This window comes from Triturus cristatus, chromosome 1_1, assembly GCF_964204655.1.
Source record: "Triturus cristatus chromosome 1_1, aTriCri1.1, whole genome shotgun sequence".
Taxonomy (NCBI): Eukaryota; Metazoa; Chordata; class Amphibia; order Caudata; family Salamandridae; genus Triturus; species Triturus cristatus.
This window is the reverse complement of record NC_140579.1, coordinates 261,062,508-261,079,969: the sequence shown is the minus strand read 5'-3', so window position 1 is coordinate 261,079,969 and position 17,462 is coordinate 261,062,508. Positions and strand designations below refer to the sequence as shown.

At 42.9% G+C, this 17,462-nt stretch overlaps 1 protein-coding gene across 1 annotated transcript; it reads right to left on the bottom strand.

The window, feature by feature from the left end:
* Positions 1 to 298: 298 nt before the first annotated feature.
* LOC146870100 (olfactory receptor class A-like protein 1) lies at positions 299 to 1,297 on the bottom strand. The gene has a single exon (XM_085640911.1). It carries the CDS (start codon positions 1,295 to 1,297, stop codon positions 299 to 301), a length of 999 nt encoding a protein of 332 aa, XP_085497037.1.
* Positions 1,298 to 17,462: the final 16,165 nt, after the last annotated feature.

Genomic DNA, 17,462 nt, shown 5'->3' with positions numbered 1-17,462 from the left:
CATTACAAATGAGGACAGAGTCTGGTAAAATAGAGACCATAATTTCCACCAGTTTCAATCCATTTGGGCCAGCAATCATGCAATTTAAACAGCTATTAAACCAGTAATCAAACCGCCAACTCCTGCTTCCATTTTATATACCATTAAAATAGGAGCAGGTTGAAGCGACATTCTAGCTATTTTGGTAAATATAATTTAAAAAGGATGACTCTAACTTTGGGTTCGTTTTAAATGCCTAATTAGTGTGAGAAGCATCTGCTAAAGGGTGTAATTTCGTTTTAATGACTAATGGCTTTGACTATTCCAGAAATATGTTATCTCCAGAATTCTTTCCACTTTCACAGTACACCTGCAAGAGTAGCATGCTAGCTATCCTCCTCAGGCTGCAATCTGACACAACTACTCTCACACCTTCCTGGGAAATATCTTTGAGGTTGACTTTCTTAAAGTTTAAGTAAATCTGGAGTTTGTGTCTTATTTTCTTGTTGAATCCCAGTATAACAAGAGGCACAGCAGTGGAGTAACACATGGTTAAAAAATACCGGGTGCTTGACACTATAGGATGTACCTCAGTAGTTACAATTATTTGGTAAAACCAGATCATGCAGTCCAGTCCAAACAAAGTCACGTAGACAATGACCAAGGTGACCACAGTCTTGGAAGCCTGAGCTTCAGCATTTCGTTCTTTGTTATTCTGGGCATTACGAATCACTGCAACTTGCTTGCCATGTCTGTATAGAATCAGCAAAATGTAGGTGCTAGCTGTTGCCATAATAAACACAAACATCAGGTCCCTGCCGAAGATGCCAAATCCCACTCCTTGAATTGAGAGCTGGTCAGGGTAGATGACCAAGCAGTATCCCAGGTTAAATGTGTATTTCAAGGCAGTTATGTTCCTGCTACCCACAGTGAACATGGGCAGGTTGGCACTGGTCACCATACTTACCACATAAATGGCTATGAAAAACAAGAGCATGTATTGGAAGCAGCTCAGCAGGCAGGTGAACATTATGGCCAACGCCCTTGATGAGCGGAAGACAAAAAGGAGGATCTTGCACATTACATCTATAAAAAGTTTTCTCGCCCCAATCACATAGAGGGAATGTGGGACTCCCTGCGTGAGGCAGACAAGTAAATTAGCCCAGGTCAAGTGGGACAGGATGACTTCAGCTTTCATAAATTGACATGCTCCGTAGACAATCTTCAGAAGTGTGAACAGGACAGTGAGGTTTCCTGACAGGCCCACAATTGTGGTAAAGACGAAAATGAGCTCCAACAACAAAGCATATGCTTCCATAGTTCCAGAAAAAACTTAAGGTTTATCACTGAAAGACATGCATTTCTGAGGGTCAAGAGTTCCTGGAAGAAAGAATGTGTACTTTGTGTCAGGGAAGTATTCTCAGTGGGACTGATAGATAAACGACCTAGGGATCCAATAAAAATGTGGTTCCCCACAAGTAATAGCATATTTTGAGCATTCTGACACATCTGGAAATGCACTCTACACTCTTTTCAGAGCCCCTGATTTGCACTCAAATAAACCTTCTGTAAGGTGTGCAGAAATATAGGCAGACCATCATTCAACCCAATTTCGATAGAATGCCTGTGGAATAAATGTACATATATTTCAATATAAGTAACACAAAAAAAGAGATCAGGAATACAAACACGAAATTCCACTAGTTGCCTAACAGTATATATGTATAATCTCTACATTGCCTACATTACAAATGTTTACTCTAGTCTTTGTTTCTTTTTTTCAGTGTGTATTTATATACTGGTGGTCGCCAATGTGTAGTTATAGTTAGGGCCACATTTACACAGGAAATGGATTTTTTTGTTTGCTTATAACTTTGCAACTTTGGCAACATTTGACAAATCTTCATGACACTTTGTACAAGCAAATTAAATCAACCTTAGCTCCCTACTGGAAAGTTTCGGGGTGATCCATAGGGCATGGACGAGAGAAAGAAGGCATCCCAAAACATGTTTTCCTCTTGCCTTTTTCCATAGGGACTTTAGACAACACTATAACCAAAGTGGCAGAGCGGAATCACACCAAATTTAGCAGAAATATCTAGATATCTAGCAACACTGTACTTTCGAGGGAGTATCAAGGTACTATATGCCAAATTATGCATACAGATTGGCTGAATTTGCGAGCCTGAGACGGGCCCTGTGGGACTGCAGCTGTGATTGGCTGGCTGCATCATGAAGAGAAATGTTGTGGATACTGTTTTAAGACTCAGGGACTTGGATCCCATGTCCTGAAAATAAAAACAAAACAACATATATGTGGGCTGGGTAGTGAAACCCTGACCCTGGCCCTTGTGGGGAGGGTCCCTGAGGGCCCTCGTATAGCATCATTGTGAAGAAAGATTATTTTGCATCTCCACAGCCTCATGCCACTCTTGCAAAATGCAGTGCAGAAATTCACAGGAGTACCATGAGTGGACACACAAATTAAAAACATAAAAGTTGGCTCCTTCTGCTCATTTATCAATCTTTTTATATTATTTTCATAGTATTTTGTGAATATCCAGCTGCCCACCAGAGGCACCCACAACAGTACAAAATGTTGGGGGCCACAGGGGAAGCTCTAGATCCCTGCAACACCTGCCAGCTCCCCAGCCAGCAAACATGCTGGGTGCCGGCGAGAACTGTCATTTTTTCTTTGGAGTTGGTGCCTCGGTGCTCCTTCGGGCACCCACAACATATGACCCCTGTGGCCTCAGACAGCTCCCCAGCCAGCACTAAGTTTGATGCTGGAGGGAGATGACATTTTTTTTCTAAGTGTGTACCCTTGTGTCCACCTGGAGCACCCACAACATATGGCATTATTAGGGCCTATGGGGGGAGTCCCAAGGCCCCATTGGCTCCAACCAGATCCCCACCCAGCACCCACTGTGGTGCTGAAGGGCACCGGCTCTTTCATTTTGCTCCCCATTGGCAGGAGCAGCATTTTACTCTGCTCCAGCATGAGTGGGAGCAAAGATATGTTCCTTACCCTGGAGAATTCAGGCAGATCTTATTCCCTGCCCGCTCTCCCAGGCAGAGAACACCAGTGTCCCAAGGTGTGGGGTCCCTGGGACACTACACCCATTTCAGGCCCTAAGGGAAGGGGTTCCCTGGGCAAATCCATGGCCAGAGGACCCTCCCTTCCAAAAAACTGACCGCTGAGGATGGGGTCCCAGGAGCCTTAAAGAGACTTGGGGAGGAGGACACCACGCCCCCTCCTCTAAAAAGTCTCTGGGAGGGAGACAGACTCAGGAAGGGGGTCCACATGCCCTTACTCTAAAATGTCTCAGGGAGGGGGTGCACGCACCCTCCCCATTCATTAAAAATCATCTCCCAGTGCCTTAAAATACTAAGGGAGTGAGGCCACATGACCACCCCCCTACAAAAAATAAGTGCACCGACCAATGGGGCCAGGCCCACCCTAGTGGGCTAAGATTTAAAACGAGTGAGATTCCTTTTTTTTATCAGAGCCATGGTTCCTCCATGGATCTATGGCACTGATAATGTTTAGACCCAGGGTTCCCTCTAGAACCCCACACCATGCCTAGTGGGCCGGGTATCCTTACCTTGCCCCCATATCTTTTTTTAAAAACTTTTTTCACAGGAGTCCCCAAATTGTAAAATGGCTGCAATCATATCTTTCTTGATGTGGTGGCAGCCAATCAGACCAAATCTTTTGATCCGTTGGATCCACAGATCCTCCATGACATGACCTATACATGCATTTTGAACAATTGGCGCCATTTGAAGAATCTTCACAAAACTTTCCAAATCAAATTCTCATCCTCTTCAGCTCCTTCCTGGAAAGTGATCTGTCAAGCGAATGCAGAGAAAAAGGGAGGTCCTTAAAACGCATTTTACCCATTAATTTCCCCAAATTTGACAGAAAGCTAGATCATGGTCCAGAAACATGCTTTTTGTGATTTAGTGTAATTCTGTTCAGCAGTTTTTGAGAAATGAAGGTTTAAAATGTAAAGCATATATTGATAGGACCTCTAGTCAACGTCGTAAGATGTTTTCTGAATGGGGGCTCCTGAGACTTTTACATAAAAGGATAAAATACGGCACATAGAGCAATATTAGTGACAGAGAATAATTCAAGAACTGCAACCTCCCATTTTTATATTTCTTAATGCAAAAATGTAAGGCCTTAGATAAGTGTTGGGTGTTCATGGTTCATGATGACTCAAAATTCAGTCATAGAAACCATAGCTCACACAACAAATGCAATGCTAATAACCGCACCCTTGATGTGACAGATTAAATTGCAAATATCGTAACTAATCTTACAGATGGGATCACATATTATTTTACCTTTAACACTATAAGATATATTACTGTAAATGTAGTATTATTTATTTGTTTATGTTCCTTATTTACAGAGTATCTTTACGTGTTGATTCTCATTTGTATAAATACTGTGGCCACAAGCTTAGCGTTTGGCTGTGTGGAGCAGGGTTTTACTACAGGGTCTTACCCAATCCACACTGCACATGGCCAAAGTTCATGCATTACAAGGTTGACTGTAGTGCCTAGCCTTGTGGCCTGCCATTGCAAGTGAATAGCATGCTGTAGTGTGAATTGGCCATAGGTCCTGGATCGCAGACATGTGAACCCCTCAACATAAATAACATATTTGTTAAGCTTTAGAACATCAAGTGATCCCCTTGTGATCTGCCCACCTGATTCAGGTGTTCAGAGGATTCTCTGCCTGCCTCATATAACTGCTTTATTTTTTTGTACTTCTGTGTTCACCTCAATATTATAAATATATAAATGATTTTCTGTGCACCAATGTAGTTTTTGTTAGGTCCAATTTTCTATTGCAAAGGCTTGTTTTATTTTCTTAATAACTTTGGTGCTATTTGAAAAATCTGCATGAAACTTTGCACTTTGGCTCCTTCATTTGAAGTTTAGCGCTAATCCATCGAGCGTGGGTCAAAAAGGGGGGGGTCCAAAAGTTAGATTTTTTTCTTTTTGATTTCTCTTTGATACATAAATAATGGCTGATAGGAATTTGTCAAATTTGGCAAAAAGTTAATATGTGAGGTCATAAGCAGTGAAAGCTATAATTAGTTCAATAAATTATAACTGGTGAATTTCAATGTTTTTTTCTGTTTTTAAATTTACGTTCATATCTCATTTCAACTCTCTGTAATGTCACTTTAACATTTATTTTTTCAGTGAAAATGTGTGTGTGTATGTATACATGCAATTAGCTATGGTTTACCCACATTTTCCATTGAAGAAGCATTTTTTGATTTGCCCTCCAACAACAGATCTTTACCTAACCTGGTTTATAGTGGCAACCATGATTCTCTATGCTAAGTTTCACACAGTTCCATACAGGGTACAATAAGTTAAGATGAGGTTGAAAAATATGTTTACCATTTTTGGCTCCATTAGACATTTTGCTTGCATCTGCAGGTAAAACAGCTGAACAGATTTACACTAACCTTGGCTTGAATATAGAACTTTACCAAGAAAGTGTGCTTGTGTTGTTTTGGTGTAAATCAATTGAGTAGTTTTCAAGATATTAGCATTAAAAAAAGGTGCAGTGGGCTTGAAAGGGTTAATACGTTTGTATATCTTGTCAGCTAAAAGCTTTTTGATGTAATATGTGACGTCATCAGCAGTGCATTGCGGGGGCACGAGTTTTAGTTAGCTGAACTAACTATAACGGGGGAATATCTATGGTTTTGTAAGAGTGAAATGTCCAACTAACTATAACTTTCCCTAAAAACCTATGGTTTTTTCAGTGAATTTCTAAGGTTTTTTAAATGCTAATTTTTAACTATAACATGCTTGAAACCTATGGTTATTTCAGTGAATTTCAAAGGTTTTTTAAATGCAAATCTCTCTCTATAATGTGCCTGAAACCTATGTTTTTTCAGTGAATTTCAAAGGTTTTTTAAATGCTAGTTTCTAACTATGCCTACAGAGGAAAGACATGTGAAGAAAGAAGAAAAAACGCACAGAAAGAAGCAAAAAAAATGTAGAAAGAGGCAACAGAAGTCCACAAAGACGAAAAAAATTGCAGGAAGAAGCAAGCCGTGCAGAAAGAACCAACAGAGGAGCAGAAAGAGGCCTTCTTGCAAAATCATTCTGTGCCCACAACTTTTTCAGATGGGTACTGGTGGTAACTGACTCTGACTAACCAGGCCTAGAGCCAGTGCTATGCTAAAAGACACTTAGAATACAGAGAAAACACCTACATACACTAAGGAACACTATGCGTTGGGGTACCCCTGTGATTAGCATGACCTCTGTAAGGCCCTAGTACATAATAGGGCAGGGGAATTAAAACTACTTCTACAGTAGGTATTTATAGTTAGGACCTAGTTTCCATAGGAAAAGCGTTTTTTGTTTTCCCAATAACTTTGGCGCCGGTTGATGAATCTTGGCAACATTTTCAAAACTAGTGATCAGCTCCTGTCTTCAAAGTTTCGGGGTGATTCGCCAAGTGGGTGCCAAGAAAAAAGGGGGATCCCAAAACACGTGGTGAAGGGAGAGGGTGGAGCCTGATGTGACAAGTGTGCAAATGCGCCTGTGGCGCATTTTAAGATGGGGGATTAAGTTCCCTTTAATCCTGAGGGTCCCTGGGGGCCAACTAGCCCATCAGGTACCTCCAGTAAGCGCCACAGAGTTGCGTTGCAGAGAGGTGTAAAAAGGGGCATGGCATCGGACCACCTCTCTGCAACGCAGCTCTGTGGCACTTACTGGAGGTACCTGGTGGGCTAGAAGGGCCCACAGGGACCCTCAGGATTCAATGGGACTTAATCCCCCAATTTACAACGTGCCAGGGGGCGCGTTTGCACAGTGGTGCAGGGAGGAGACGCGCCCTGCTGTGTGGGACTTACTGGTGGTAATAAAAGGGGTAGTTGGCCCCCAAGGTTGACGTTGGGGGCTAACTACTCCTCCTGTTCCTCCAGTAAATCCCACACAGTGAGATTGCTAAGAGGTGTTTCGGAGGCTACACTCACCTTTCTCCACCACTCTGGAAACGCGACTGGTATGTTATAGTTAGAAATTAGCATTTAAAAAACCTTGGAAACTCACTGAAAAAACCATAGCTTTCAGGGACTTTATAGTTAGTTGGACATTTCACTCGTACAAAACCAGAGAAATTCTGCTGTTATAGTTAGTTCAGCTAAATATAACTTGAGCCCCCGCAATGCACTGCTGATGACATCACTGATGACATCTCAAATGACATCAATGATGACATCACTGATGACATCATTCAAGTGAAAATCTGATGCACCTCCTCACACCCTAATATAACCTTTGATACACCCACTCTAAAATACAGACTACCATTTTTGAAACCATAGACACCCCAATACCAGTTACTACATACGCACTCACTGATTCCTAGGTCTACACACACATCCACTCATTCATCTATACAGTCACTCATACATGCAGTCACTCATCAATACAACACTATCATATGCACTCATACACCTATACAGACACTCACACACCGCCATCATCCAGAGTTGCTCACACACCTAGTCAGTCATGCAAAGAATCAATCACACTTCCATTTACTCACCTATACAGTTATACACACACTACCTCACTTATTCATACAGATATTAATGCATACTTACTCTCTGATACAATCGCTGATACAAGTACAAACTCATCCATACAGCCACTCTCAATCACTCACTCTTACATTTAGTTATTTATATACACCATCACTCACATATACTGCCTTTTAGAAATGTAGTTGCTTGCACATGTACCCCTGAGACATCCATTCACTCACCAACACGCCCATACACACACTCACCCACCCATACAGTTGTTTCCACATGTACTCTTGAACCCATACACCCAGTGAATCAACCACTCACACATCTATGCACAGAGTCACACACCTCCCACCCACCCACACACACACTCAGGCACCATACAAATACTCAGGCACCCAATCAATGAGCCATATAGACACTCATGTATCAACTCACCAACCCATGCAGCCGCTTACACACCAACTGACAGACTGATAAAGACAGTCACACAGTTTAGTCACTAACCCATGCATTCAGTAAGACACGTTTAATTACTCACTTATACAGTCAGTCACGCACCTACTAAATCCTCCATCCAGACACTTATACACCCACTCATTCTTCAATACAATTTGGCATATATATAAAATATTTAAACTTTATAGAAACACACAGTCACTGGATGAAGTCATCAGTGATGTCACTTACCATGTCATGAATGATGTAATATGTGACATCATCAGCAGCGCATTGCGGGGGCGTGAGTTATAGTTAGCTGAACTAACTATAACGGCGGAATTTCTCTGGTTTTGTACGAGTGAAATGTCCAACTAACTATAACGTCCCTGAAACCTATGGTTTTTTCAGTGAATATATAGATCACTCATGACATCTCAAATGACATCACTGATGGCATCACCGATGACATTATCCAGTGAATGTGTGTTTCTTCACATTTTTAATATGTTATATATATATATATATATATATATATATATATATATTATCTACTGGCGGTCGCCAGTAGATAGTTATAGTTAGGACCTATTTTCCATAGGAAATCCGCAACATTCTATTTGAAATAACGTTGGCGCCGATTGACGAATCTTCGCGAAATTTTCCAAACTTTTGGCCAGCTCTGCTCCTACCCTGAAAGTTTTGCGGTGATTCGTCAAGCGGGGGCTGAGAAAAAAGGGGGGTCCCAAAACACGTTATTCCCATGCAATTTCCCATAGGATCTGTTGTCACAGCTACAGCCCGAACTGCTGAACGGAATTACACCAAATTTGGCTTAAATGGTGTAAATCCGTTTAGTAGTTCCTGAGAAAATTACAGTTAAAAGTACATATATATCTATGGCCGAGGAGGATCCACGGACCCTCCCCGCACCCAGCGCGCACCCTGCCGTGCACATGCTGAATGCTAATTGGCTGTCAACACTCCAGATCAGGAAGTGTTGGCAGCCATCTTGTGCCTCGGTAGAACCGAGGCACAAGAAACCTAAAAAACAAACGTGAAAAACGCAACAAGGGGGCAGGGTACAAACACCCTGACCCCCTAGGTCTGCTCAGGGGGTCCCACAAGGACCCCCAGGGCCAAAAAAAGAATAAAAAAAAAAAAAAAAAAATAGGCGAGATTTGCGCACCCAGTGCGAATTTCGGATGAAAATAAAAAAAAATTCAGCGCGGCCAACTAGCCCACCAGGAACCTCCAGTATGCGCCAGGGGGCTGCGTTGCAGTGAGGTGTAATGAGGCCACGCCCCTTTTTACACCTCTCTGCAACGCAGCTCCCTGGCGCTTACTGGAGGTACCTGGTGGGCTAGTTGGCCGCCAGGGGACCTCAGGATTCAAGGGGACCTAATCGTCCAACTTAAAACGTTCCACGGGGCGCGCTTGCACAGTGGTGAAGGTAGGGGGCGGGGCCTGAGGTGATACTGTGCAAACACGCCCTGTGGCGCGTTTTAAGTTGGGGAATTCATTCCTCTTCAAACCAGAGGTCCCCTAGGGGACAACTAGCCCACCAGGTACCTCCACTAAGCGCCACGGAGCTGCGTTGCAGAGTGTTGTAAAAAGGGGTGTGGCCTCTTAACACCTCTCTGCAACACAGCTCCCTGGCGCATACTGGAGGTACCTGGTGGGCTAGTTGGCCGCCAGGGGACCTCAGGATTCAAGGGGAGTTAATCCCCCAACTTAAAACACCCCACGGGGCGCATTTTGCACAGTGGTGAGGGTAAGGGGCGGGGCCTGAGGTGAGATCTGTGCAAACCTGCACTGTGGCGCGTTTTAAGCTGGGGAATTAATTCCTCTTCAATCCTGAGGGTCCCTGGGGACCAACTAGCCCACCAGATACCTCCAGTAAGCGCCACGGAGCTGTGTTGCAGAGTGTTGTAAAAAGGAGCGTGGCCTCTGAATACCTCTCTGCAATGCAGCTCACTGGCGCATACTGGAGGTACCCGGTGGGCTAGTTGGCCCCCAGGGGACCTCAGGATTGAAGAGGAATTAATTCCCCAACTTGAAACGCACCACAGGGCGTGTTTGCACACGTCACCTCAGGCCCCTCCCCCTTCCTTCACCATTGTACAAATATTCCTCTAAAATCAGCCGAACTATGAATTCCGATTTACTTACCTGTAATCAGGAGAGAACCCAGTGCTGCATCTTTTAGCCCAGCACTGACCCTGAAAAATAATTCTAAGTGTACTTACCAGTAACTCGTATTTCCTTCCATAGGAATCCATTGTGTGGTTTTCACCAGAAAATTTTCTAAGTGTCCATTTTTGAAACGTACAAATATTCCTCTAAAATCAGCCGAACTACGAATTCCGATTTACTCACCTGTAATCAGGAGAGAACCCAGTGCTGCATCTTTTAGCCCAGCACAGACCCTGACAAGTAATTCTAAGTGTACTTACCAGTAACTCGTATTTCCTTCCATAGGAATCCATTGTGTGGTTTTCACCAGAAAATTTTCTAAGTGTTCATTTTTGAAACGTACAAATATTCCTCTAAAATCAGCCGAACTACGAATTCCGATTTACTCACCTGTAATCGGGAGAGAACCCAGTGCTGCATCTTTTAGCCCAGCACAGACCCTGAAAAGTAATTCTAAGCGTACTTACCAGTAACTTGTATTTCCTTCCATAGGAATCCATTGTGTGGTTTTCACCAGAAAATTTTCTAAGTGTCTATTTTCACAAACTAAAAATATTCCTAAAAAATCGTCTGTATGACTTAAACACATTCTTTCAACTGTTTACAGGAGGTTGGCCAGTGCTGGATCCAGGATCCACCACTGAGTAAGAAAAAGTAACAATAACACTACTTACCTGCTAAGTGAATTTTCTGCCATAGGATAACATTGGTGATTCTATGGGAAAAAGTTTGTGTCAAGTTTTAAAATACAATAATATTCCATAAAAATTACTACTGTAACCAAAGCGCTTTTACTCAACGGTTTACAGGAGATGTCCAAGGACTGAATCTAGGATCCAGTCCTGTGGTTAGAAAAGTAATCCATAAAGTAACTAATTGCATTTAACTAGAAATTCACATTGAGCTCAATGTTGCTTTGTGTTTGAAATTGTGTTGCCCATTGCAACAACTGTAACTACTGTACTTAAAAGTCTGTTGCCTATTTGCCAAGTATTTAAACTAAAGTAATTCATTCTGAGAAAGTATATATTGTATTGTAATGTATAATGTAATTATAATGTAATTAAAAAAAATATCTAAAAATAAATAGTTTAAAAAATGTAGTAAATCAGTATCAAAAAAATCAGTATAACAATTAATACATTAAAAATTGTCATTTACAAAACCTTTGAAATTCACTGAAAAAAACATAGGTTTCAGGCTTGATCTAGTTAGGAATTAGCATTTAAAAAACCTTTGAAATTCACTGAAAAAACCAAAGGTTTCAGGGGCGTTATAGTTAGGAATTGGCATTTAAAAAACCTTAGAAATTCACTGAAAAAACCATAGGTTTCAGGGGCGTTATAGTTAGCTGGACATTTCCCTCGTACAAAACCCTAGAAATTCCCCTGTTATAGTTAGTTCAGCTAACTATAACTCGCGCCCCCGCAATGCACTGCTGATGATGTCACATATTACATCACTCATGACATGGTCAGTGATATCACTGTGTAGTGTCATTGTGTAGTGTAGTGATTTAGGGTTTGGGGTAGTGTTGTAGTGTTTGTGTAGTGTAGTGCTTTAGGGTAGTGTCCGGGGGTCATGCAGGGTAGTGTTTCAGTGTAGGGTCCGGACTGGGGGTAGGGGCAGGGTCATGCTGGGGGTAGTGTTTTAGGGTTTAGGGTAGTGTTGTAGTGTATGTGTAGTGTAGTGTTTTTTTAGGGTAGTGTCAGGTGGGTCGTGCAGGGTAGTGTAGTGTTATTGTAGGGAGAAGACTGTAGGTCAGGGAGGGTTGTGCAGGGGTAGGGTAGAGTCACTTACCTTGCAAACTTTAACCAAGAGTATAGCTTTACCACGCATGCCTTTGCCTTGTAATGGCATGCGTGGTAAAAGCATAGTCGTGGTAAAATTTTGCAATGTAATGGCATGTCGTTGTCATTGACATCGCGTAGTAATACCCACGTTGTAATGGCACGCGTGGTATTGGTATGCAATGTAATGACACATCCCTGAATGCATGGGTTAGTGAGTAAACTGTGTAAATGTCTGTATCAGTCTGTCAGTTGGTGTATATGTGGCTGCATGGGTTGGTGAGTAGCTATATGACTGTCTACATGGGTTATTGATTGGTTGTCTGAGTATCTCTATGGGTGCCTGAGTGTCTGGGTAGGGGGTGGGTGACTCTGTGCATAGATGTGTGAGTGGGTGATTCACTGGGTGTATGGGTTAAAGAGTGCATCTGTGAAGTGCTGTTTGGGTGGGTGAGTGATGGAGTATATAAATGACTATACATGAGAGTGAGTGATTGTGAGGGTGGCTGTATGGATGCGTGTGCGCTTGTATCAGTGATTGTATAAGAGAGTAAGTATGTGTTAGTATTTGTATAAATAAGTGAGGTGGTCTGTGTATAACTGTATAGGTGAGTAAATGTGTGTGATTGATTCTTTGCATGACTGAGTAGGTGTGTGTGTAAGTCTATGGATGAGTGGCGGTGTGTGAGTGTATGTATAGGTGTATGAGTACATATGATAGTGCTGTATTGCTGAGTAACTGCATTTATGAGTTACTCTATAGGTGAATACCTGGATGTGTGTGTGTAGACCTAGGAATCAATGAGCGGGTATTTACTAACTACTATTGGTCTGTCTATGGTTTCGATGTTGTTAGTCTGTACTTTAGAGTGAGTGTAATAAATGTTTTATTAGGGTGTGAGGATGTGCATCAGATTATCACATGGATAATGTCATCAGTGATGTCATTTGAGATGTCATCAGTGATGTCACTGACCATGTCATGAGTGATGTAATATGTGACATCATCAGCAGTGCATTGCGGACGCGCGAGTTATAGTTAGCTCAACTAACTATAACAGGCGAATTTCTCTGGTTTTATACGAGTCAAATGTTCAACTAACTATAACGTCCCTGAAACCTATGTTTTTTTTAGTGAATTTCTAAGGTTTTTTAAATGCTAATTCCTAACTATAACGTCTGTAAAACATATGGTTTTTTTCAGTGAATTTCGAAGGTTTTTTAAATGTTAATTTCATATTTTAATGTTTATAAAACCTATATTTTTTCTATTATATATTTAAATATTTTAGAACTCTATTATACATCTTGTTTTTAACTTTAAAAATGATGTAATGTTTTATATCTTTCCCAAAAAATATGTATATATTTTTTTTTTGGGGAGAAAACTGCACTCCCATACCGGTAGCGTACCAAACTCCATCACCACACGAATCCTATCCGCCATATTGCTAAACTCGTAAATGATGCGCATTTCATATCCGACGAGTTTGTGGCGCCGCGTCCCGTGTAACATAATATACGCATGAAGTCACCCCAGGTACTACTTTGGTATCTGACGGGTACGCAGTACCAAGCCACACTTTACATCATGTAAGTATGGGCTCGCACCTGCTGCGCGTTGCGTATTCGACGAGTACACGCTGCCAGGCCCTGTGTTACGTCACAGACGTATAGTATCGCGCCGGGTATGCCAATCCCTTTTTTTTTTTGGGTCTCAAAAATATATCTAAATAACTTTAAACAGTATATGAGAGCACGCAAAAATCTAAATTATTTTAAACATTTATATATTTCTAACTGTAATAAACGTATATTATGATAAATATATTTTGACAAAATCACGTCAGGTGCGGCCTCCTTGCGCACTCGGTGCGCGATTGCCATGTGACCTTAAAAAAAGCATTTTATTGGTTCATAACATTTCCCATTGTAACAGTTGTACGATCCCACCCATTTTACTCATTCTCTCTACAGCGTTTGATGAGAGACACCTCTTCTACTTAGAAAGCTTTTTTGAAAAGTGTTTTCCTGTACACACATATCTTATACTACACACAACATGCAATGATCATCTTGAACAATATTCATGCTCTGTACATTAGCCTTCCACGTGTGATTGCCATGCATCTCAAACGTTCCATCAAAAAGCAAATATGTGTTACACGATGCCCCTGGTGTGTGTGTCTGCACATTATTGTGCTGCCTTTCGGCCTGGGTAATGCGGGCTCTAAGGAGCATCATCGGCCACGGGCAGACTGCACATCCTAGATCACATGCCATCTCATTAACGATAGTTTCAGCCCTCCCGACACATGCTACACTACTCTAAATTGCACACTCTGCGAGGTCAAAACTACAAAAGAAACACACATAAGTACACTTCCTGGCCAGGCAGGGACAGAACAACGCCCAAGTCCCCGGAATAATTATTCACACCCCTATGCTGGCCTGGCGTACGCAAGCCCAGCCCACTTTGCGTACGTATAAATAGGATAACCACGACGCCACACGTCCCTCTTCTTCCACACTACCTAAAATGATTTGCCGCATCCACCTCGCATATCACAATGCACAATAAAAAAAAGAAAGGGATCCATGAGCTGTACTCCATCCTGGCAATCAACACGAGCTCTAAACTGTGAGCCCTACTGCCCGTCGTCTACTAAAGGGATCCATGAGGTGTACACTCTCCTGCAATCAACACTCCATCTGAATTGTGAGCACTGCTGCCCGTAGTTATTGCTCACACAACAATGACAGCAGGTAAGCAGAGCGGCCTGGGTGCACAGAGCCTCCAATTGAGCGCGCTGCGGCGAGAGGGGTGGGGTGCTTCAGCCTAGCTGCACAGGTCCGAACAAACGATATTGCCATGTGTTATGATGTGATCTTTGACCTAATTCAGTCACATCTCTGTCTCATTTTAAGACCTGCTGGACTGTACTGTAGGCCTGAGCCAGCGGGCAGCGCTGCCCTACAGACCTCTTCAGCGCGGTGCTGCGGGAGGGATGGGATGCATCAGCCAGACTGCGCACGTGCGAATAAGCGATATTGCCATGTGTTATCATGCAATCTTTGACCTCATTCAGTCACATCTCTGTCTCATTTTAAAGACCTGCTATACCATAAGGTAGGACTGAACCTACGGGCAGCGCTGCCCTGCAGACACCTGATGAGGGCGGTTCTGCGGGAGGGGTGGGGTGTATCACCCTGAGTGCGCACGTGCGAAAAAGCGATGTTGCCGTTCGTAATGATGTGATCTCTGACCTCATTCAGTCACATCGGTCTAATTTTAAGGACCTGCTGGACCGTACTGTAGGCCTGAGCCAGCGGGCAGTGCTGCCCTACAGACACGTGGCGTTGGCTTTTAAGACACTGTAGTGAGCTCCTTACTAAGTGTACATGCACACAGGCTCCCGCCACTGCATTACACGCACACATTATGCTTCTAGCATGCGCTCTGTTCCTTTGTATGTGAACGTATGCATAACATATTATTATTTAACCTTGTGTATTCTCGTGCACTCCAACTCCTCTTTGAATCACGATTACCACTAACAGTTGGTAGATCGTACTTCAAAAACGAAGGATGCACTCAACTCCTATTTTCTATCAAGCTTGAAATAAACCTTCATTTACCTCCAGACGTTTCCACCATTAAATTATTTATCCCTTCTCAGACATTCCATTGATTGCCACAAGAAGGGCGGAGTGGGAGCTGACCCCGCAATGATGCCCTGGCATTCTGACACCTTCCATCGTGGTATCAAGACACCGTCCCCGACCGGAGACCTGGTCTATCGTACAAACATACCCCAGACTAGGAGCTTGCAACAACACGTCGTGGGACACACCAGTGGTGGCAGGTGAGCAGTGAAGCCTCGGTGTGCAAGACCTACAATTGAGCACAGTGCGGGGGAAGGGGTTGGGGCGCAGCACCCTGGGTGCACAAGTGCATGCAAGCGATTTTCCCGTAGCGAATAATGTAGGACTATATTATCAAACAATGTCGATAACATTATCACCACTTTAGCGACAGGAAACTGCCGCTAAAGCGACGATAAGGGGTTGATAATATGCCCTTGTAAATTCCCATAGAAGCCCAGGTTCACACCAGAACCAGGGCTTCTAAGGGAATTCACAAGGGCATATTATCAACCCCTTATCGCCGCTTTAGCAGCAGTTTCCTGCCACTAAAGCGGCGATAATGTTATCGCCCTTCCTTCTCCATAATCTCTGGCCTCATGTATTTAATTTTAAGGACTTGCTGAACTTCTCGCAGACCCCAGTGTCCTAGACAAACGGGTGACGGAGGGTAAACACTAAGGGCTGGGTGCAATAGGCCGACGCTCTGTCTCCCCCTTCCTCTCTTCCTTTGACTCTCCCTCCCCTTCTCCCTTCCACCCACTCCCCCTCCCTTCCATTCTTACTTTGGTCCTTTCATTCGGACTACCTTTCTTTACCTCTTCCATATAGGACACATACTTATGTTTCATTTTTGTCTTGCAGGTTTCCTACGCTGCTTCCACTAGAGTCCAAACCACGTTTTGTTTTATTATACTGTTCTATTAAAGTTACATTTCTATTTATTTCTGTTTTAATGAAGGTTACTTATTTTTTCAAATAAATAACTGAGTGTATAGGTCTTCTTTTTCTGTCGACACTTGTCTATTGTTTATTGTGAAAATCATCTGTTTATAGGAGATGTTAAGGACAACATTATTTAATATTAGAGTGCACCTACCAAACATAATCTAACTGACTATTAGACAAATAAAGCCCGGGTAATTGTACAACTGCAAGCGTTCTATGAGTGTATCACTTTATAACACCATAAGTACTGCCCGTGTGATTACAGAACAAATAAGGCCCTGCCTAGGACCACTGAGGCATCAGGGACTGCCGAGGCCCACCCTGCATATTTAAATAAAGACCCGGAGTGTGGCGATCCCCGGACTTCAGTTGGCCTCGAACCCCCGAACAATTAGTAAACAATACCCGGGAAGGTGGCGCTTCCCTAGGCTGCATAACGTCTCTGTGCCCTTCCGTGCCTAATTTACATGTGACATTAAGATCCCCAGTCGTACAGAGACCCCGCAATATAATAATTGGATTGGCCACGGAACATTACCCACCCAACAGGGGCCTCATTTAAAAGAACGGTGAGACCCCGCTTTTTTTGTTGTTGTTCTTTTCTCTCCATTTTTACCATCCGCACTCCCTCTATTACAGCGATACGAGGTTTTCCTCCTCTCGCTTCAAGTAGTCGAACAAGTATTTGCTATCACAGAGTGGAAGCCATGCACCACCCTCTAATAGCAAACACAAATGTCCAGCGAATGCACACCCCGGGACATTGTATGAGCTGTGCCTGAGAGGTCGCCCTCCCTACTACCATGATGCATTTGTTAGTATAAACGCATACTAACACTACTTACACACGTGTAGTACAGCGACCAGAATGTAGTGAAGAAGCAGA

Excerpts from the sequence above, each read along its gene's own strand:
- LOC146870100 (XM_085640911.1), bottom strand. The coding sequence starts at position 1,297 with ATGGAAGCATATGCTTTGTTGTTGGAGCTCATTTTCGTCTTTACCACA.